Raw genomic sequence first — 21723 nt, 5'->3', positions numbered from 1 at the left:
CCTCTCTCCCGTGGTCTCAATAGCAGAATTTTTGCTTATCTTCCCTTCAAATTCCATACCCCATGCACCCCAGCCTCTGAACCTCTTCCACGGAGAATCATGGAGCTCCTGGCACCTGCACAATCCCTCAGATCGCCAACCATCTCCCTTCTCTCTTCCTCTCCTGTAACTGCCATCCTTCCCAGACCATGAAATCGCACTCTGTTCACCCTCTCCGATGCTACCCCCTGCCTTAAAGACCTCTGTGCTTTCCACTGTACCCCACAAAACCTGACGCGGATCCACCCAGGTTTTGAGAGAACCGAAGCATATCCAACCGGGGACCAGGAAGGAACCAGAGGAAGAAGAAAACAAAATCATGAATACACAACCATCCGTGCGCAAATCAGGGCCCCTGCCCTGTCAGCTTCGTCAGCTTCAGGGAAAATCCACCTGTGCTCCGACTCTAAGAAACCTCCGAACACAAAATCCCAGGGTCCACCGGGATCACCTCACAGACGATCCACCCACGCCTGACTTTCAAGTCCCCTAAGCGCCTGTCTTCTAGCACTTTGGGCCATCACACATCTTCTTCCTTGTGGAGCCAGTAGCTAAAGGGTTCCACAGTCTCATTGTCAGGGTCGCGCTCCCTGTGTAGGCGAGCCGACAGGGACACTAACAATCTCAGGGGCATTGTTCCACCACGTTCTGATTCTCAGGCAAGGTCAGGGAGACTGTTTTAAAAGGACTCATGGGTGGAGCTTTTGTTTACTAGAGTGAACATAATTTTGATGCATAGGAAATTGACGTAGTTTTTAACAGACTGGTATCAGGAGCACCACCAGCTTGGAATAAAAAGGGTAAGGACAAATCTCAGGAGGTCTCAAAGCTCCCCCAACTTGTGTGGAGAGCCATCAGGTTGAAAAAAAAAATTCTGGCCGGCGCCGCGGCTCAATAGGCTAATCTTCCACCTAGCGGCGCTGGCACACCAGGTTCTAGTCCCGGTCGGGGCGCCGGATTCTGTCCCGGTTGCCCCTCTTCCAGGCCAGCTCTCTGCTGTGGCCAGGGAGTGCAGTGGAGGATGGCCCAAGTGCTTGGGCCCTGCACCCCATGGGAGACCAAGAGAAGCACCTGGCTCCTGCCATCGGATCAGCGGGGTGCGCTAGCCGCAGCCGCGCCAGCCGTGGTGGCCATTGGAGGGTGAACCAACGGCAGAGGAAGACCTTTCTCTCTGTCTCTCTCTCTCACTGTCCACTCTGCCTGTCAAAAAAAAAAAAAAGAAAAAAGAAAAAAAAGAAAGAAAAAAGAAAAAGAAAAAAAAGATTCTAGCTACAAATATAAATTATTCTGGAAGAAAAGGAAGAATGAACGAAATGCACCAAGAGCCACAGAGAAGGATTCCCAGGGAGTAGAATTTTGTCCAGATCAAGCAAAGAGAAGTAAGGAGCTGTGTCCACCAAGATTTCAGCACTGCTCTGATCAGAGCACTGCTCGACACCTTCTGTTTTCCTCCTTTTCCAATGACAGTGGGCACAGCGGTCCTCTCTGCACAGGAACATGGATCCTTAGTGTGCAGGCTCTCCAGGGTGAAGGCACAGTATACGTGTCTCTCTAGAATTGACTTAGATGACGGGATCCTTGTCCTGAAGCCCGAAACTGATTCTGTCTGGAGATGAGACGTTGAGGAATACGAGGGCTCTGAACCGCATTTAGGATGTGGGCAGGAACCACGAGGGGCTGGAGAATACGCAGCACTGCTCCGTCTCCTAAGGTGCCTTCCTGGGCTAGCACGTGTGTTCATTCATCGTGCCTGTCTGGACTCACACTCTCCATGGGACGCCTTTAATTGCAGAGCCAGTCCATTCACACGTTCTGTCCCTTCCCCAGTCAGTGGTATTCATGTGTCTTTCTAGAAATTTCAGCTAAGCTATCTAATTAATTGGCAGCTTATTTGCCCTTATAATCCTTACGATGTCTGAATGATCAGTAGTGATCATCTATCTGTAAACTTGCTGATTCCTTTTTCTGCCACCTCAGATCTGTTGAGTCCCATTAGTAAATTTTCATTGCAGTTACAGTGCTGCTCAACTCCAGAAATCCCATTTGGCTCTCTTTTTTAAAAAAGTAATTTCTCTCTGCTTATGTTGTCTATTTGATGAGACATCAAGTTCGTACTTCCCTTTAATTATTTACATATTGTATCCTGTAGTCCTTTACACATATTGATAATAGCTGGTTTAAAATCCTTCATATGTCCAAATTACGGGTTCCACAGAAAGAGTTTTACTGATATTTTTCCTATGTAGGCATCATATTTTCCTGTTTCTGTTTGGGCTTTGAAATTTTTTGTTGAAAACTGGACGTCTTGGATGACATAATGTGTCAACGCTGAATATCAGCCTTTCCTACGACAGTAGTTTTGTTGCTAAATTATTGTTGTTTGTTAGGTGACTATTTTGTGCTATTTGTGTGAATTCTACAAAGTTCACATTCCATATAGTGTCTTGGCCACAGAAATTTCTGTTCATTTAGCTCAACAGCCAGCTGATGACTGGCCAGGACTGATACAATGCAGGGAACAATCATGTCTGCTTCTTCATCTACACTACAGTTCACTGCTGTTGGCATGATTTGTAAAGGATCACAAGTAGTCCTCTACGTTGGAAATAGAGAATTTAATTTGCATAAAACTTCCTGAGTGTATAAACCAATGGCTGGGCCTCAGCAGATTCAAGGCAAAGACTTACAAGATTTCATTGCAACCCACTGCCTTTGCCTCAATCCCACACGGCAGCACGGCAGGTGTCAGGGACCCTCCATGTGGCCACACTCTACTGCATCTTCACACACTCGGGGCTTACAAACACCCACAGGATCTTTAACCAACTTGGGGAAAAAACACATGGAGTAGCCAGGGAGCTCCGAGAGCAGCACAGTGAGTCAGACCTGCACCTCTGTCTGCAGGCTTAAATCAGTCTGCCCTTCAGGCCTCAAGGACCTCCCAGCTGGAAGCCACCAGCAGGAGCCAGGATGCAGTTCCTGACATTTGTGGACTCCTGGAAACCTTCCTGGTCTCACCCCTCACTGACAGCCTGGCCAAGCTCCCTGGCCTTAAGATGAGATGGACTCACCACACCCTTTGTCTCTACTTAGACAGAAGCAAGGTGCTTGGCACTCCCAGGTCACCTTCCTCCCTCTCTCCCGTGGTCTCAATAGCAGAATTTTTGCTTATCTTCCCTTCAAATTCCATACCCCGTGCACCCCAGCCTCTGAACCTCTTCCACGGAGAATCATGGAGCTCCTGGCACCTGCACAATCCCTCAGATCGTCAACCATCTCCCTTCTCTCTTCCTCTCCTGTAACTGCCATCCTTCCCAGACCATGAAATCGCACTCTGTTCACCCTCTCCGATGCTACCCCCTGCCTTAAAGACCTCTGTGCTTTCCACTGTACCCCACAAAACCTGACGCGGATCCACCCAGGTTTTGAGAGAACCGAAGCATATCCAACCGGGGACCAGGAAGGAACCAGAGGAAGAAGAAAACAAAATCATGAATACACAACCATCCGTGCGCAAATCAGGGCCCCTGCCCTGTCAGCTTCGTCAGCTTCAGGGAAAATCCACCTGTGCTCCGACTCTAAGAAACCTCCGAACACAAAATCCCAGGGTCCACCGGGATCACCTCACAGACGATCCACCCACGCCTGACTTTCAAGTCCCCTAAGCGCCTGTCTTCTAGCACTTTGGGCCATCACACATCTTCTTCCTTGTGGAGCCAGTAGCTAAAGGGTTCCACAGTCTCATTGTCAGGGTCGCGCTCCCTGTGTAGGCGAGCCGACAGGGACACTAACAATCTCAGGGGCATTGTTCCACCACGTTCTGATTCTCAGGCAAGGTCAGGGAGACTGTTTTAAAAGGACTCATGGGTGGAGCTTTTGTTTACTAGAGTGAACATAATTTTGATGCATAGGAAATTGACGTAGTTTTTAACAGACTGGTATCAGGAGCACCACCAGCTTGGAATAAAAAGGGTAAGGACAAATCTCAGGAGGTCTCAAAGCTCCCCCAACTTGTGTGGAGAGCCATCAGGTTGAAAAAAAAAATTCTGGCCGGCGCCGCGGCTCAATAGGCTAATCTTCCACCTAGCGGCGCTGGCACACCAGGTTCTAGTCCCGGTCGGGGCGCCGGATTCTGTCCCGGTTGCCCCTCTTCCAGGCCAGCTCTCTGCTGTGGCCAGGGAGTGCAGTGGAGGATGGCCCAAGTGCTTGGGCCCTGCACCCCATGGGAGACCAAGAGAAGCACCTGGCTCCTGCCATCGGATCAGCGGGGTGCGCTAGCCGCAGCCGCGCCAGCCGTGGTGGCCATTGGAGGGTGAACCAACGGCAGAGGAAGACCTTTCTCTCTGTCTCTCTCTCTCACTGTCCACTCTGCCTGTCAAAAAAAAAAAAAAGAAAAAAGAAAAAAAAGAAAGAAAAAAGAAAAAGAAAAAAAAGATTCTAGCTACAAATATAAATTATTCTGGAAGAAAAGGAAGAATGAACGAAATGCACCAAGAGCCACAGAGAAGGATTCCCAGGGAGTAGAATTTTGTCCAGATCAAGCAAAGAGAAGTAAGGAGCTGTGTCCACCAAGATTTCAGCACTGCTCTGATCAGAGCACTGCTCGACACCTTCTGTTTTCCTCCTTTTCCAATGACAGTGGGCACAGCGGTCCTCTCTGCACAGGAACATGGATCCTTAGTGTGCAGGCTCTCCAGGGTGAAGGCACAGTATACGTGTCTCTCTAGAATTGACTTAGATGACGGGATCCTTGTCCTGAAGCCCGAAACTGATTCTGTCTGGAGATGAGACGTTGAGGAATACGAGGGCTCTGAACCGCATTTAGGATGTGGGCAGGAACCACGAGGGGCTGGAGAATACGCAGCACTGCTCCGTCTCCTAAGGTGCCTTCCTGGGCTAGCACGTGTGTTCATTCATCGTGCCTGTCTGGACTCACACTCTCCATGGGACGCCTTTAATTGCAGAGCCAGTCCATTCACACGTTCTGTCCCTTCCCCAGTCAGTGGTATTCATGTGTCTTTCTAGAAATTTCAGCTAAGCTATCTAATTAATTGGCAGCTTATTTGCCCTTATAATCCTTACGATGTCTGAATGATCAGTAGTGATCATCTATCTGTAAACTTGCTGATTCCTTTTTCTGCCACCTCAGATCTGTTGAGTCCCATTAGTAAATTTTCATTGCAGTTACAGTGCTGCTCAACTCCAGAAATCCCATTTGGCTCTCTTTTTTAAAAAAGTAATTTCTCTCTGCTTATGTTGTCTATTTGATGAGACATCAAGTTCGTACTTCCCTTTAATTATTTACATATTGTATCCTGTAGTCCTTTACACATATTGATAATAGCTGGTTTAAAATCCTTCATATGTCCAAATTACGGGTTCCACAGAAAGAGTTTTACTGATATTTTTCCTATGTAGGCATCATATTTTCCTGTTTCTGTTTGGGCTTTGAAATTTTTTGTTGAAAACTGGACGTCTTGGATGACATAATGTGTCAACGCTGAATATCAGCCTTTCCTACGACAGTAGTTTTGTTGCTAAATTATTGTTGTTTGTTAGGTGACTATTTTGTGCTATTTGTGTGAATTCTACAAAGTTCACATTCCATATAGTGTCTTGGCCACAGAAATTTCTGTTCATTTAGCTCAACAGCCAGCTGATGACTGGCCAGGACTGATACAATGCAGGGAACAATCATGTCTGCTTCTTCATCTACACTACAGTTCACTGCTGTTGGCATGATTTGTAAAGGATCACAAGTAGTCCTCTACGTTGGAAATAGAGAATTTAATTTGCATAAAACTTCCTGAGTGTATAAACCAATGGCTGGGCCTCAGCAGATTCAAGGCAAAGACTTACAAGATTTCATTGCAACCCACTGCCTTTGCCTCAATCCCACACGGCAGCACGGCAGGTGTCAGGGACCCTCCATGTGGCCACACTCTACTGCATCTTCACACACTCGGGGCTTACAAACACCCACAGGATCTTTAACCAACTTGGGGAAAAAACACATGGAGTAGCCAGGGAGCTCCGAGAGCAGCACAGTGAGTCAGACCTGCACCTCTGTCTGCAGGCTTAAATCAGTCTGCCCTTCAGGCCTCAAGGACCTCCCAGCTGGAAGCCACCAGCAGGAGCCAGGATGCAGTTCCTGACATTTGTGGACTCCTGGAAACCTTCCTGGTCTCACCCCTCACTGACAGCCTGGCCAAGCTCCCTGGCCTTAAGATGAGATGGACTCACCACACCCTTTGTCTCTACTTAGACAGAAGCAAGGTGCTTGGCACTCCCAGGTCACCTTCCTCCCTCTCTCCCGTGGTCTCAATAGCAGAATTTTTGCTTATCTTCCCTTCAAATTCCATACCCCGTGCACCCCAGCCTCTGAACCTCTTCCACGGAGAATCATGGAGCTCCTGGCACCTGCACAATCCCTCAGATCGTCAACCATCTCCCTTCTCTCTTCCTCTCCTGTAACTGCCATCCTTCCCAGACCATGAAATCGCACTCTGTTCACCCTCTCCGATGCTACCCCCTGCCTTAAAGACCTCTGTGCTTTCCAGTGTACCCCACAAAACCTGACGCGGATCCACCCAGGTTTTGAGAGAACCGAAGCATATCCAACCGGGGACCAGGAAGGAACCAGAGGAAGAAGAAAACAAAATCATGAATACACAACCATCCGTGCGCAAATCAGGGCCCCTGCCCTGTCAGCTTCGTCAGCTTCAGGGAAAATCCACCTGTGCTCCGACTCTAAGAAACCTCCGAACACAAAATCCCAGGGTCCACCGGGATCACCTCACAGACGATCCACCCACGCCTGACTTTCAAGTCCCCTAAGCGCCTGTCTTCTAGCACTTTGGGCCATCACACATCTTCTTCCTTGTGGAGCCAGTAGCTAAAGGGTTCCACAGTCTCATTGTCAGGGTCGCGCTCCTCATCCACTGTGTAGGCGAGCCGACAGGGACACTAACAATCTCAGGGGCATTGTTCCACCACGTTCTGATTCTCAGGCAAGGTCAGGGAGACTGTTTTAAAAGGACTCATGGATGGAGCTTTTGTTTACTAGAGTGAACATAATTTTGATGCATGGGAAATTGACGTAGTTTTTAACAGACTGGTATCAGGAGCACCACCAGCTTGGAATAAAAAGGGTAAGGACAAATCTCAGGAGGTCTCAAAGCTCCCCCAACTTGTGTGGAGAGCCATCAGGTTGAAAAAAAAAATTCTGGCCGGCGCCGCGGCTCAATAGGCTAATCTTCCACCTAGCAGCGCCGGCACACCAGGTTCTAGTCCTGGTCGGGGCGCAAGATTCTGTCCCGGTTGCCCCTCTTCCGGTCCAGCTCTCTGCTGTGGCTAGGGAGAGCAGTGGAGGATGGCCCAAGTGCTTGGGCCCTGCACCCCATGGGAGACCAGGAGAAGCACCTGGCTCCTGCCATCGGATCAGTGTGGTGCGCTAGCCGCAGCCGCGCCAGCCGTGGTGGCCATTGGAGGGTGAACCAACGGCAGAGGAAGACCTTTCTCTCTGTCTCTCTCTCACTATCCACTCTGCCTGTCAAAAAAAAAAAAAAAAGAAAGAAAGAAAAGAAAGAGAGAAAAAAATTCTAGCTACAAATATAAATTATTCTGGAAGAAAAGGAAGAATGAACGAAATGCACCAAGAGCCACAGAGAAGGATTCCCAGGGAGTAGAATTTTGTCCAGATCAAGCAAAGAGAAGTAAGGAGCTGTGCCCACCAAGATTTCAGCACTGCTCTGATCAGAGCACTGCTCAACGCCTTCTGTTTTCCTCCTTTTCCAATGACAGTGGGCACAGCGGTCCTCTCTGCATGGGAACATGGATCCTTAGTGCGCAGGCTCTCCAGGGTGAAGGCACAGTACACGTGTCTCCCTAGAATTGACTTAGATGACGGGATCCTTGTCCTGAAGCCCGAAACTGATTCTGTCTGGAGATGAGACGTTGAGGAATACGAGGGCTCTGAACCGCATTTAGGATGTGGGCAGGAACCACGAGGGGCTGGAGAATACGCAGCACTGCTCCGTCTCCTAAGGTGCCTTCCTGGGCTAGCACGTGTGTTCATTCATCGTGCCTGTCTGGACTCACACTCTCCATGGGACGCCTTTAATTGCAGAGCCAGTCCATTCACACGTTCTGTCCCTTCCCCAGTCAGTGGTATTCATGTGTCTTTCTAGAAATTTCAGCTAAGCTATCTAATTAATTGGCATACGGTTGCTTATTTGCCCTTATAATCCTTATGATGTCTGAATGATCAGTAGTGATCATCTCTCTGTAAACTTGCTGATTCATTTTTCTGCCACCTCAGATCTGTTGAGTCCCATTAGTAAATTTTCATTGCAGTTATAGTGCTGCTCAACTCCAGAAATCCCATTTGGCTCTCTTTTTTTAAAAAAAGTAATTTCTCTCTGCTTATGTTGTCTATTTGATGAGACATCAAGTTCGTACTTGCCTTTAATTATTTACATATTGTATCCTGTAGTCCTTTACTGTGGGGAGCAACTCGGACTAGACTAAGTTACTGGAATTAAGACTTATTCTATGCATCTGCTCTCCCACAATATGGCGCTGGGAGAGAAGAAAACAGCTTCTACACAGCTGCCTCCAGTTCAGCCAATAAACTGTAGGACCTGCTCCTGATTGGAGGAGAGCAGCGTACTCGGCGTGTGGGCAGCCGAGTTGGGATTGGCAGAGGAGGACTATAAAGGAGGAGAGAGACGGCATGCACCAGGAACATCTAAGGGGAACATCTATCTGAAGGAACACCTGTGCAGCCCCCGAGAGAACCGGCCGGCGGTGTGCCGCTCCCCTGCGGAAGTGGGGAATGTGGCCGGGGGAACTGCCCTTCCACGGAGGTGGAAGGGACGGCAGCCAACCCGGGAAGAACCAGCAGCAAGCCCGGGGAGGGCCGAGCAGACGAAAGAACAGCGCAGGGTCCTGTGTCGTTCCTCCACGAAGAGGGGGAGCGACACTTTACACATATTGATAATAGCTGGTTTAAAATCTATCCTTCATATGTCCAAATTATGGGTTCCACAGAAAAAGTTTTACTGATTTTTTTTTCCTATGTAGGCATCATATTTTCCTGTTTCTGTTTTGGCTTTGAAATTTTTTGTTGAAAACTGGACGTCTTGGATGACATAATGTGTCAACGCTAAATATCAGCCTTTCCTACGACAGTAGTTTTGTTGCTAAATTATTGTTGTTTGTTAGGTGGCTATTTTGTGTTATTTGTGTGAATTCTACAAAGTTCACATTCCATATAGTGTCTTGGCCACAGAAATTTCTGTTCATTTAGCTCAACAGCCAGCTGATGACTAGCCAGAGACGTCCTTGAATGTTGAAAGCAGGATGTGCTACACTCACTGCCAAGCACCTGTGCGTGTGTGGGGCATGGCTGCATCCCAGTCTGTGGTTCTGTGCAGAGTCTTAACACCAGCCAGAGAACACAGAGGGCCATTTCAGTCTTTACTGGACACAACACATGCACAGCCTGATGAAGGCACACAGCTTTCTAGATTCCCAGGAACACGTCAGAGTGTTTCAAAGTCTCCTACGGACATTTCATTCCTTGGATCTTTAAGTTTCTGAGACACTCTTGGTCACTCTACCTGGTATCTCAGACTCAGGCAGCTGTGATGTTACCAAAATGTCAATTATTATTTCTTGCCAATGCCATGGGTGCAGGCATTTTCTCTCAGATGAACTCCAAGTCAAGGCAGATATGGAGAATGTCATTCCAGGGAGGCATGAAGTAGGTCAAGTTAAGGCAATGCACTAGGAATGGGACTTCCCAAGTCTCCAAACCCTATTTTAGTTCAAGTTCGTAGAGCTCTTTATGATACAATGCCATTAAGACTTTGATTAAAGCTTCCTATAAATCATAGTTCATTAATTCCAATAAATAAAAAGCCCACTCCTGAATCCTTTCAAAATATTCTCTCCAACTCTGAGAATCAGAGTCACTGCAGAGTAAGTCCTTTGGACTCTCAGGAGCCCCACTGGCTGCTGACAAAGCAAAGGGCAAGGCAGGTGCCTGGAACTGAGTTTGCAGAGCTTTGCAGCTCCTGGCCCATGGAGGCACGAGACTGCATAACTGAGGTGGGATGGAGGACAAAACCCTAGAAGACAGGAGCCTCTGGCGCGGGCAGGTCAGACATCAAAGGCTATCTGTCTCTAAGGTGATCCAGAGGGTCCTGGAGTCCAGTCTTCATGACCATCAGAGTTGGAGCACAGGTGGATTCGCCCTGAAGCTGCTGTAGCTAGCATGCCAGGGGCCCTTAACACTTCAACTGTTCCAGAAAAAGGAAATGTTTTTCTTAAAAATAAATTAATGTCATCAACACAAAATATGGAGAAGAATGTATTACCACATCAATCTCAGCTACAGACCAATCACACTTATGAATGGCAATGGCAGATTCTGAGAAAAGATTAGCAAAGAACCTAAGTTGCACCAAGAACAATCTATCATAATTAACTGCAGTTTCTGGCTCAAACGCTAGAACGGATGCAGCATTAGGCAATATGTTAACATGATTCACTCCATGAGCAGATTCAAGGAAGAAGATCACTTCATCATTTCCACCGAGACCAAAAAAGCTTTTCAGAGAAGTCATTGTTTATTCTTGGTTAAAACAAAGAAAAATAGATTGGTACCTCCTGAAATAGAAAACAAAAGATTCTGAAGCAAAACCATATTTTGTACCCCATTCTCACTGAATATTGCAACCAGAGATGAGGAGAAAACACTATAGAAACAGGGGGAAAGATTGTCAGTATTAATATTATCATTATTACAGTTATATAATTAAAAACTAGGAGAACTCTCTAATAGGAGAACTATCTAAGAACTACAACCGAAAAGAACAGAAAATAAAAAGAATTAGGTGCAATATCCAATATGCAGAAGTCAAAAACTATCACTTTTTTAAAAACAAACTTGAAGATATAATTACAAAAAAAAAGCCTCATGTCTAATAACAAGCCAAAGAGACAAAATAGTGAGGAAGAGATAAACTTAAGAAATGTACAAGTCCAATAGAGAAATATAAAAAGTCTCTAAGAGGCACAAAGATGTCCTGGACAAAGCAAACCATAACACGCTGACATGGCTGAGAAGTGTACATCTGCACTGTACTCAGAACGATTCTTTAGTATCCACAGAAACTACAGATACACCAAAGGATGCCCATCTCAGAATTTTACCCTGTGTCCAGTACAGTCCTGCCCTTACGTGGAAGGACACAGTGTGAGGTTTTCTACTGCAGACACTGTGACGGCCAAGCGCTGGAGATGGCCTTCATCCACCATCACAGCACTGGTTAAACACATCCTCCTGTAACCACACAACAACAGGGCACTGCCGTGTAACAGAACTGAGATCTGTTTCAAAGCCCCACGGCTGCCGGAAGGATTTATTGTTGTCGCTCCCTTGCCCGCAAAGGAACGACACTGTTCGCAGCTTATCGGTCTTCAGTAGACTTTTAATAAGAAAATAACAGCGACAGATAAAGAATGAAGGGAGGAGAGTGGACAGAAAAGCCCCCTCCTTCCTCAGCACACAGCTTATATACAAAATCCAGCCAATTGCAAGTGGGCTCAAGTCCATGCACGGAACACTCCAATCCGCTGTCTGTTTACGCAGTGTGCACGCGTCCTCGGGCCAATCAGATGAGGTGTCACGCAGCAGGCAGGCTCACCGCGCGGTCCTCGGTGCCATCTTGTTGTTTAGAACATTCCCAACTCCTCTGGAAAGTCCCGACCATTGGAAAGCATTGCCCTAACTGAAACTAGCAACATCCGCCTTGTGATAAAGACACAGCAACAGCTATCAGACCGACCTTGACATGGGGGCTCCATGGCTGCGCATCCCATGGAGCCCCACATGTTGGAACTAAGTGCGTATTTTTCTTAGAGGAGGGGAAAAAAAAATACACCAACATTTAAGCATAATGACCACACAGAAGTAGAGCTCTAAAAGCTTGGGAGGAAATATCTTAATGGTGACTTGATAATTTTACTCGGTGAGCTCTTCTCTTTGTCTTATTTTTCTGAATTGCAATGAATATTTTAGTAAAAAAGTAGAACATGCATGAGATTCTAAGAAGTCTAACAGTGTAGATACACCTAAGATGGAAAGCGAAGCCACTCTCACCTCAACCAGCTTCATCCTCCAAGGTACCTCTGAGCATTTCTGTTATTATTTTTACGGGCAATGATAAGTCTACACCTTTTGCTTATAATTCTGTTTCCTGGTTAATAACCTTGAAGTAGCGCCTGACTTTGTGCCATCAAAGAGATTGAAGTTAGGAGGTTAAAAAATCTCGACCTAACCCCAATTCCATTTCAACAGGGATACCATTATTATTATTATTATTATTATTATTTGACAGGCAGAGTGGATAGTGAGAGAGAGACAGAGAGAAAGGTCTTCCTTTTGCCATTGGTTCACCCTCCAATGGCCGCCACGGCCGGCGCACCACGCTGATCCAAAGGCAGGAGCCAGGTGCTTATCCTGGTCTCCCATGGGGTGCGGGGCCCAAGCACCTGGGCCATCCTCCACTGCACTCCCGGGCCACAGCAGAGAGCTGGATTGGAAGAGGGGCAACCGGGACAGAATCCGGCGCCCTGACCGGGACTAGAACCCGGTGTGCCGGCGCCGCTAGGTGGAGGATTAGCCTAGTGAGCCGCGGCGCCGGCCCTATTTTTAAACGTCTATTTTGACTCATCGACTTCACTGTAACTTTTAGACTCCCGGCCATGTCAGATGAGGAAAGCTACAAAGAGGCCACACTCAACAGAATCAGAGACCAAGTCCAAGACGCCCTTACCTTGTTCATAAAGTAGTTTCATATTTGAATCTTTGCAGGCTACCAGGTTGTTGAGCAACGCAATCACACTCTGCATCGTGTTCCCCAGAATGCTCTCCTGATGTTCCTGCAAGAGACCAAAATTCCTACCATGACCACACAGAAATGCCATCATGTCATCCTAAAGACAATGAGCAAATAATCTCCATCCCTTCATTTTTTAAAAAAGTTTTACAAAGGTAAATAGCTACCTTTGTGCAGTTGAATGAGGCAGACCCTGCTGGGTTAGCCGTCCCCCACAGGTGAGCTACGACGAGCTGGGAGCAGAGTAAACCATTTAGGTACCAGTGCGAAGGCAGGCAGTCCCCTGCTCATAAGCTGAGGGGCAGCCACACTGTCCTGCCTGCTTTACACAGGTGACAAAGCCATGGCCAGAAAGCAAGTGTGTGAAAGTTAGGAGGTGCAAAGATGGGCTTGAGCTCCCAAGAGAAAAAAATCTGTCCAACAAGGAAATAGATCTGCACCTTCAAGACCATCCTGGAGCTGAGATTTTCCCACTTTAGTCTTGCACCTGCATGGTTAATATCCAGTATGCATTGTTGATTCAGTGCAATAAACTCCATTTGGAACCGAACAGACTGGGCTCTGTTTTCCTCACACTTAACCTCAGGGAGAAAAGAGTAACTGAGTTCCCAGGGAGAAGGCGAGAAATGAGCCATCCTTGTCCTAATTTTTCATCCTGCGGACAATTCCATAGTAATTCTTAATGGGTCTCAAAAAGAGCTCACTTTCCTTTTGCTCCCCTTTTCATTCCTCTGAATGTTCCTGAATTAAAAACACGACAGAGCTTATCACTGAGACTATAAAACAGCGTAGTTTAGACAAAGAAAGAAAAGGTCCTTAAGGGTGTGGGACCAGCGTGAAGCGATCGAGATGCAAGGGATGCACAATGTGGGAGGCTCCCTCGGCTCCCAGCGAGTGCTCACTGGATGCAGGTTCTTGTGCAAGCACGGTTTGGACCAGTCTGGTCCCGGTGCCACCCCTCCCCCATGCACTCTGCTCATGTGGAGCCCGTCCTAGCAACAACGTGTACCTTTCAGAGACTCCATCCAGACCTCTGCCTATTCATCCTCTGAGAGAGAGGCAGGGAGAAATCCATGGTTTGTCCTGTATTTTTAACATAATTATATCACATCTATTAACTCATGAAATAATTAATAGCTCTTCTGTGTCAGGCATTGTTCTACACACAGAAGGACACACACTAGTGAACAAAAACAAAGTTCCTGTCTTCGTGGAAACAGGCAGCAGCCAGCAGCATAATGAATAAGTAAATTGTGTGATGTGTTGGAAGGGAGCAAGGGCCCTACCGAAAAAGAAGAGCGGACAACAGGGACGTGGGATGCGGCGGGCCGTGATGGGGCTGTGCGTTACGCTGGGTGGTTGGGGTGAGACTCGCTGAGAAGGGGCCGTTGGAACACAACTTTTGTCTTACTTTGTAAACGTCGAAGCATCTTGGAATTCCCTGGCTCAGCTCATCCATTTTCAGTAAACTTGTCCTTTGAAATAATTTTAGCTTTACAGAAGAGTTGCAAGGAAATACAGAGAGTCCCCATGTACCCTCCAATCAGCTTCCCTGAGATAAGCATCTTACCTAGCCTTGACCAAACCTAAGCATGACAGTAACAACTAACCTACGGACTTCATTCAAATTTCCAAAGCTTCCCACATAAGTCCTTTTCTGTGCCAGGAACAATTTATTTTGGCAACAAATATTTACCAAGTACCAGCTGTTCTAGGTACTCAGTCTACAGAAAGAAGATGAGAAGAGAAGAAGAGAAGAGGAAGAGGAAGAAGAGGAAGGAAGAGGAGGAAGAAGAGGAAGGAAAGAAAGAAGGAAAGAAGGAAGGAAAGAAAGAAAAGAGAGGAGAGGAGAGGAGAGGAGAGGAGAGGAGAGGAGAGGAGAGGAGAGGAGAGGAGAGGAGAGGAGAGGAGAGGAGAGGAGAGGAGAGGAGAGGAGAGGAGAGGAGAGGAAGAAAGGGCCTGTTCTTAGGTTATTTACCTTGTGGCAGGGGAAGAATACATTATAAATAATTACATGATGCATTAGCTGATACTTGCTGTGGGAGCAAGCAGAGAACAGGAGGAGGTGGCTCGGGAGTGTCACTGGGGAGAGGCTGTGAAGTCACACAGAGCAAGCCAGGCACAGCTCCTTCCGAAGGTGGCATCAGCTCAAAGACGTAAAGGAGGGGTGACAGAGGGGAGAGGCACTTACTCTTTCTACACCCTGCTAAGTTCTGCTGCTAATTTGTTCTGGAATTGCTAAAATCATGTTCACAAGTGGTACTGAACAATGAGTGACATCCTTGACTGATTTTAGTGTCAATTTCATGCTAGTCTTGTCCATCCATTTTATTCCACAAGTATCTGTTGGGCACCTAATGCCTGCTTCTCAGGCAGTGACAGAAGTTACTCATAAAAGCAACTGGAGGGGCTGGCCCTATGGCGTAGTGGGTTAGGCCGCCACCTGCAGTGCCGGCATCCCATATGGACGCGGGTTTGAGACCCGGCTGCTCCACTTCCCATCTGGCTCTCTGCCATGGCTCGGGAGAGCAGTAGAAGCTGCCCCAAGCCCTTGAGCCCCTGCACCCATGTGGGAGAGAGACCTGGAAAAAGCTCCTGGCTCCTGGCTTCGGATCAGCTCAGCCCTGGCCATTGAGGTCATTTGGGGAGTGAACCAGTGGAATGGAAGTCCCCTCTCTCTCTGCTCTACCTCTCTCTGTAAGTTTGTCTTTCAAATAAATAAAATAATTAAAAAAAATAAAGTACTGGATTGGGTATTTTTTTTCCAGAAGATCTTTAATTTTTTTTGTTTAAATCTTTTACTCATGTATCAACACTTGGGGCCAATTTCCGTTATTTCCATTTTCTTAGAAAATCACCCACAATGTCCAAAGTTTTCAGACACATTTCAAAAAAAAAAAAAATGCATGCATCCTTTTCTCCCTTTGCAAATCTCTGAACTGTATTTGCACCACCCTTTGTGCTGTCTTGGCGACCAGACACCCTAACACTTGGTTGATGCTATGGGACTTTTCAAGGAACCAGCTTTCCATCTTCATTATGGATCCACACACTTTGTTTTAACTTAATCATGATGGATATACTTAAATTTTCAGGTATGTAGTAGGATGGCATTTCCCTGCCCATTTTTACATTTTGACAGAGATTTGCTTTGGCGGATTAAGCTCATTTGGGCAGAAGCTAGGAGCAACATCACCCTGTCTCCCCCTGCATCCCTGTGACCACTGACCATCCAGAGTCTCCAACAGTCTGGACCGCTGAGTGATAATGTGGAGCAGTGGCCAGCAGCCCTGGAGGGACACCTGGTCTCCGAAGCTTACACATATGCACACACTGCATCTGGCTCTGAAGCAGCTCCCCCAAGAAGAGATCTTTGCCTCTCACCCATGACAGCAACTGGGTTTCAGATGGGGTTTGTACACCTCTGTCTTTGTAAGACAAGGGTTCTGCCTTCCAAATGCACTGCTTAAAAAAAAAAAAAAAAAAAAAAAAAAAAAAAAAAAAAAAACTTTGCCTCCAAAACACATGCTTAAGAGAAGCACTTGCATAGTGGCCATTCAAGTCCGAACGTTCCTCTGACACCAGCTTAAGAAGATGAATGTGGAAGTGAGGGTCTGGCAGCAATTTCACCTAATTATTCTCACAGCTGGCTGAAAGGGAAGGAAGGGTGATTAATAAGCACCAAGAGGGCACTACATGGTATTCCTGATAAAGCAACTAACGATACAGAGGAGACCTACTCTGGTGGGGAAAAGTGAAGCTAACTTACCTTTAATTTTGGGTACTATTTGGCAAAGCGACACACACAGCTCCTTGTTCAAAGATCGATATCTGTCATGAAGTACAGACTGGCCTCACTGGATGTAAATATATTGTTCTTTTGATACACGCATGTTTATGACTAAATGCACCTTTTCTATGAGGCCCTGGGCAGTATTTCACGCATCCTGAAACCAATACTCTGGTCTTTCTTGTGCTCATAGGGCGAGTGTCCCTCGTTTCTTTTGATATAAAAGGCAACTCTTCAAATTTCTATTCCCCTAGACATTCAGATCCCAGGGTCAGGTTCTAGACAACTGGGTTCTGGGACTCTGAGCCTGGAGACCTCCCCAGCCCCATGACTCAATCTGTGGAGCTAAGGAAAGCTGAGGGCCTCCCTCATTATTAAATGCCCCCACCAACGTTATCACTAGAGGTGTTCTGTGCACCAAATGGGAAAAAAAAAAACACCTATGTGACGGTTATACTGAAGTTCAAAGACCTGGGATCCTATAGTGAGAGTGGGGAAAACTTCCTTTTTTCTTGATACTGTTAAAAACACTGACATATTTGAAAATTTTTTTGTTGGTAATTTTTCCAACCGTACATAGATTGTGAACATTGTTCAATGCATCATGGGGGCTTTATAAAAACCGCAGTGTAAAATTATCTTTACTTGTTCTGCTTCTATTAGGCCGAGATGCTTCCTACACAATACAGGGGAGGGAGACCTTGGCCACGCTATCTGCTCCAGCTCCGGATGGTGATGATGGCGTGGTTCTTAAGACAGTTACTGCGAAGGACTAGATCATCATTTCCCCAGAAGGAAGGCTATGTGTGTGTGAACAGCAGTGCAGAAGGTGTTAATGGGCATTAAGCACATTTCTTTTTTCTTTTTTTTTTTTTTTTTTTTTTTTTTTTTTTTTTGACAGGCAGAGTGGACAGTGAGAGAGATAGAGAGAAAGGTCTTCCTTTGCCGCTGGTTCACCCTCCAATGGCCGCCGCGGCCGCGCTGATCCAAAGGCAGGAGTCAGGTGCTTATCCTGGTCTCCCATGGGGTGCAGGGCCCAAGCACTTGGGCCATCCTCCACTGCACTCCCAGGCCACAGCAGAGAGCTGGCCTGGAAGAGGGGCAACCGGGACAGAATCTGGCGCCCCGACCGGGATTAGAACCCAGTGTGCCGGCGCCGCAAGGCAGAGGATTAGCCTAGTGAGCTGCGGCACCGGCCAAGCACATTTCTATTAACTTCTTATCAAACTGAGTTATTTCATCTCGCTTAGCAACTTGACTAAGACTTGTTCACAACCATAGTCGTCCACAAGGGATAAAATATGCGTCGAAAACCATCACATAGTAGTCCACAAGGGATAAAATTATGCATCGAAAACCATCACGTTTATTTCTCCAAGTTAGAGTGGAAGATGACATGCGGGGAGGAAGCATGGAAGTCAATGCATGGGGCAGAGTTCCTCCCAGGCACACCTGCAAAGCTGGTGCAAAGAGATAAGGGGCACGCGCAAGAGTCTGGGTCAAGGACCACGGGCCAGAGCTGGAGGGGAGGGCTCACTCTCACCAAAGCCTCTCACCAGCAGGCGCTCCTCCGGGGCAAACCCCCTTGCTCCCCAACAAGTCTGTGCCTGAGTCCCCGGGAAAGGTGGGGGACAATACCAAAGGCTGGGTACCGTCCCGATGCCTGTATCTCCTTTTCAATCCTCTCGGTTTTTTAAAACAGCAAAGAATCAATGCCATCAGCACCCTGACACTTGCAAAGCGAAGGGACACATAAATGAGGATCTGCAGCAGGGCCAGGGGCCCAGGCAGCAACAGTACTGGGGCGACCTTGTCGGAGAGCAGCAGCAGTGCAAACCATGCCCTGAGAGCAACCTGCACTGTGCACTTTCCCCGCATCGTCCCCACTTTGTCAAAGTGCAGAGGGGGCTCCAGCTGTCTTTGTCCAGGTGAGCACAGAGGTCAGTAAGGTCAAGTGGGTGCACCTGGAATTCTGTGAGACGACAGGAGCATGGCCCCAGCCACTGCACAGCACAGCCTCACTGTAACCCAAGGTGGGAGGCGGGGCACCGGGGTCACCCAGCAGTCCGCAGCTTCCAGGGGAACCAGCACCATGTGTGGACCTCACAGCTATCTGGGAAGAACTGAGTGCATTCCAGAGCAGGGGCTGGAAAGAATCTGAGAATTCCCAACGTGGGGCTGTTGTGGTGATGCTTCTTCCCCATCCAGGCCATGATGCACCCCCAGCCCCTGCCACCAATACTGGGATCTCCTGGCTGTTTATCACAGTGCTGTAAGTAAGACATGAAGCATTAGGCAGGTAGGCATTAGGCAGCTACAAGAAAGAATCAGCACAGCTGTTATTCCCCCACAAGAGTAAAAACGCATACTACAGCCAACATTAACAACCATATTATTCAGACACTTGTATTAGTGTTGGCTGATGGATACAAGAGGAAGCTGGGGCTGGTGTTGTGGCGTAGAAGGTTAAACCTCTGCCTGCATTGCCAGTATCTCATACGGGTGCACCTGGGACAACAGCAGAAGATAGCTCAAGTCGTTGGGTTCCTGCCACTATGTGGGAAACCCAGATGAAGCTCCTGGCTTCTGGCTCCAGATTTCCCCAGCTCTGGCCATTGTGGCCATTTTGGGAGTGAACCAATAGATCGAAGATCTCTCTCTCTCTCTTGCTCTCTCTCCAACCCCCTTCTCTCTGTATCTCTGCCTTTCACAAAAACAGATAAACAAATCTTTAAAAATCAAAATTAAAAAAAAGGAAATAAAGAGGAAGTTGAGCTCACATAGGAGGGCATCAATGAGACCCTACAAAAGGCAATCCCACTACACTTCAAGGCTGTGACGGAAATATTTAACTCTCTCACCCGTATCCCATCAGTAAGTACAGCTGACCTAATTTATGTGCCGGACACCACACAGTGTGGACATTTAATAAACGGGACACTCAAAAGCTCTAATAAAATACAGCGTTTGCAGGCAGAGATAATTAGAATTGAAGCAGCAAAAACTCTAGTGTTTGGCAACACAGATGAAATGACTTCATTAAAACGTACAGCTTCAGCAAAGGAGAGGCAGGGGAGCACTGGACCCTGAAGAAGCAGCCTTCTCAACACTAACTGCTCCAGGGCTCGAGGAGGACAGCTCTGACCAATCAAGGGCACAGCGAGGCGACACCGGCGGGAAGCGCTCGGCCCTTCCAGGGCGTCTCCACTAGACTGTGCAGGCTGACGTCTGAAGATGAAATGCCACTGCCAGACTTCAGATGCCCAGAATGCAAAGTTTGGTGAGGACACTGCAGCTTTGGTCACTGGAGTAAGGATGTGGCAGCAACCTACATGTCTGTTGATGGACAGATACATAAAGAAAAGGCTACCCACTCGTCTACATGCAGTGGAACATGACCCAGCCTTAAAAAAGGGAGTTCTGATGTTAGCCACAGAGTGCGTGGACCTTATGTATGCAAAGTGAAATAAGACAGATACAGAAGGAAAAATACTGCATGACCTCATTTATAGTCATATGTGGCAAATTTTAAAAGAGGTCAAATATAGAGAACAAAGCTGGGTCCTACAGCTGGGAGTGGGGAATGGGGAGATGTAGGGCAAAGGATCTAGTGTAGCAGACATGTAGCATGAACCAGCCTAGAAATCCGAGGCACAGGAGAATTAGTCCTAAAATTTATCTTGCTAATTAGAGCTTTTGTTATATTGGCAGATTTTAGCTGCTTTTTGTCACAAAACAAAGTGACCATGTAAGTTGATTGATATGTGGGGCCGGCACTGTGGCTCAGTGGATTAAAGCCCGGGCATGCAGTGCCAGCATCCCATGAGGGTGCCAGTTCAAGTCCTGGCTGTTCCATTTCACAGCCAGCTCCCTGTTACACATGTGGGAAAGCAGTAGAAGATGGCCCAATTCCTAAGACCCCTGCTCCTACATGGGAGACTCAGAAGAGCCTCCTGGCTTTGGATCAGCTCAGCTCTGGCCATTTGGAGCCATCTTGGAGTGAACCAGCAGATGGAAGACGTTTCTCTCTGTTTCTACCTGTCTCTGTAATTCTGTCTTCCAAAAATAAAAATAAGTCTTTAAAAAAAGATGAATGATACGTCCATCTGCTTCACTATTTATATACATCCTATAATATCTTGTTGTAAACCTCGAATATTCACAGTAAACTATTTTTTAAAAACTTTGATAGGGGTGTCGGCATTGTGGCATAGCAGATGAAGCCTCTGCCTGCAGTGCAAACATCCCATATGGGTGGCGCTGGTTCAAGTCCTGGTTGCTCCACTTCTGATCCAGTTCCCTGCTAATGCACCTGGGAAAGCAGCGGAAGGTGGCCTGAAGGAGTACTTGGGCTTCTGCACCTATGTGGATGCCTTGAAATAGCTCTGGGCTCCCGCCTTTGGCCTGGCCCGGCCCAAGCTATTGTAGGCATTAGGGAAGTAAACCAGCGAATGGAAGCTCGCTCGCTCTCTCACTCGCTCTCTGTATTTCAAATAAATAAATATATCTTTCAGTCAATGTAGGAAGTATCTACAAGAATCTAACAATGAGCTTCAGCTGCTCTTGGCTGCCTTTGGCACGGGTCAGAGCTTGAAGACGACACCTGATTAAAAGACCCACAATTGATCCGAGGGATGAGAGAGCAGAATGACTGAGGAACAGATGCACACCCAAGTGCTGCTGTGCACACAATCACACAGCATCATGTGGCCAACACACATTTAGACCACATTTCAGAAAAAAAGCGGAAGGATGCTCTACAGAACCCCCATCTGCGCACACTTGCACAACAGCGCCGAAGTGTGGCCACGGCAGGAAACGGCGCACCTGCTGATTTCCTTTGCAACGATTCTCCCCTCTGGCCAGGTTCCTAGAGAGCTGAGCCCCAGGCTCAGCAGCAGACCTCAGAAGACCCAAGGGAAGCAAATACATTTGAGGAGAAGAGGACCCGTGCACCTGTTGCTGATGGTTTTTCACAAGGCTGTC

General features: G+C 47.3%; 1 protein-coding gene across 13 annotated transcripts in view; it reads right to left on the bottom strand.

Moving 5' to 3' along the window:
* ULK4 (unc-51 like kinase 4) overlaps positions 1–21723 on the bottom strand; it is a 617184-nt gene that overhangs the window by 252749 nt on the left and 342712 nt on the right. For all 13 annotated transcript variants that reach the window (XR_007921958.2, XM_051852640.2, XM_051852641.2 and 10 more), the window contains one exon: positions 12885–12990. Coding sequence is in view for 12 of the 13 variants with exons in the window: in XM_051852640.2 (XP_051708600.2) it covers positions 12885–12990 (106 nt within the window). In the remaining variant the exon portion in view is untranslated. The remainder of the gene's footprint in view (positions 1–12884; positions 12991–21723) is intronic.

Source organism: Oryctolagus cuniculus, chromosome 10 (assembly GCF_964237555.1).
Source record: "Oryctolagus cuniculus chromosome 10, mOryCun1.1, whole genome shotgun sequence".
Taxonomy (NCBI): domain Eukaryota; kingdom Metazoa; phylum Chordata; class Mammalia; order Lagomorpha; family Leporidae; genus Oryctolagus; species Oryctolagus cuniculus.
This window is presented reverse-complemented; position numbering and strand designations above follow the sequence as displayed.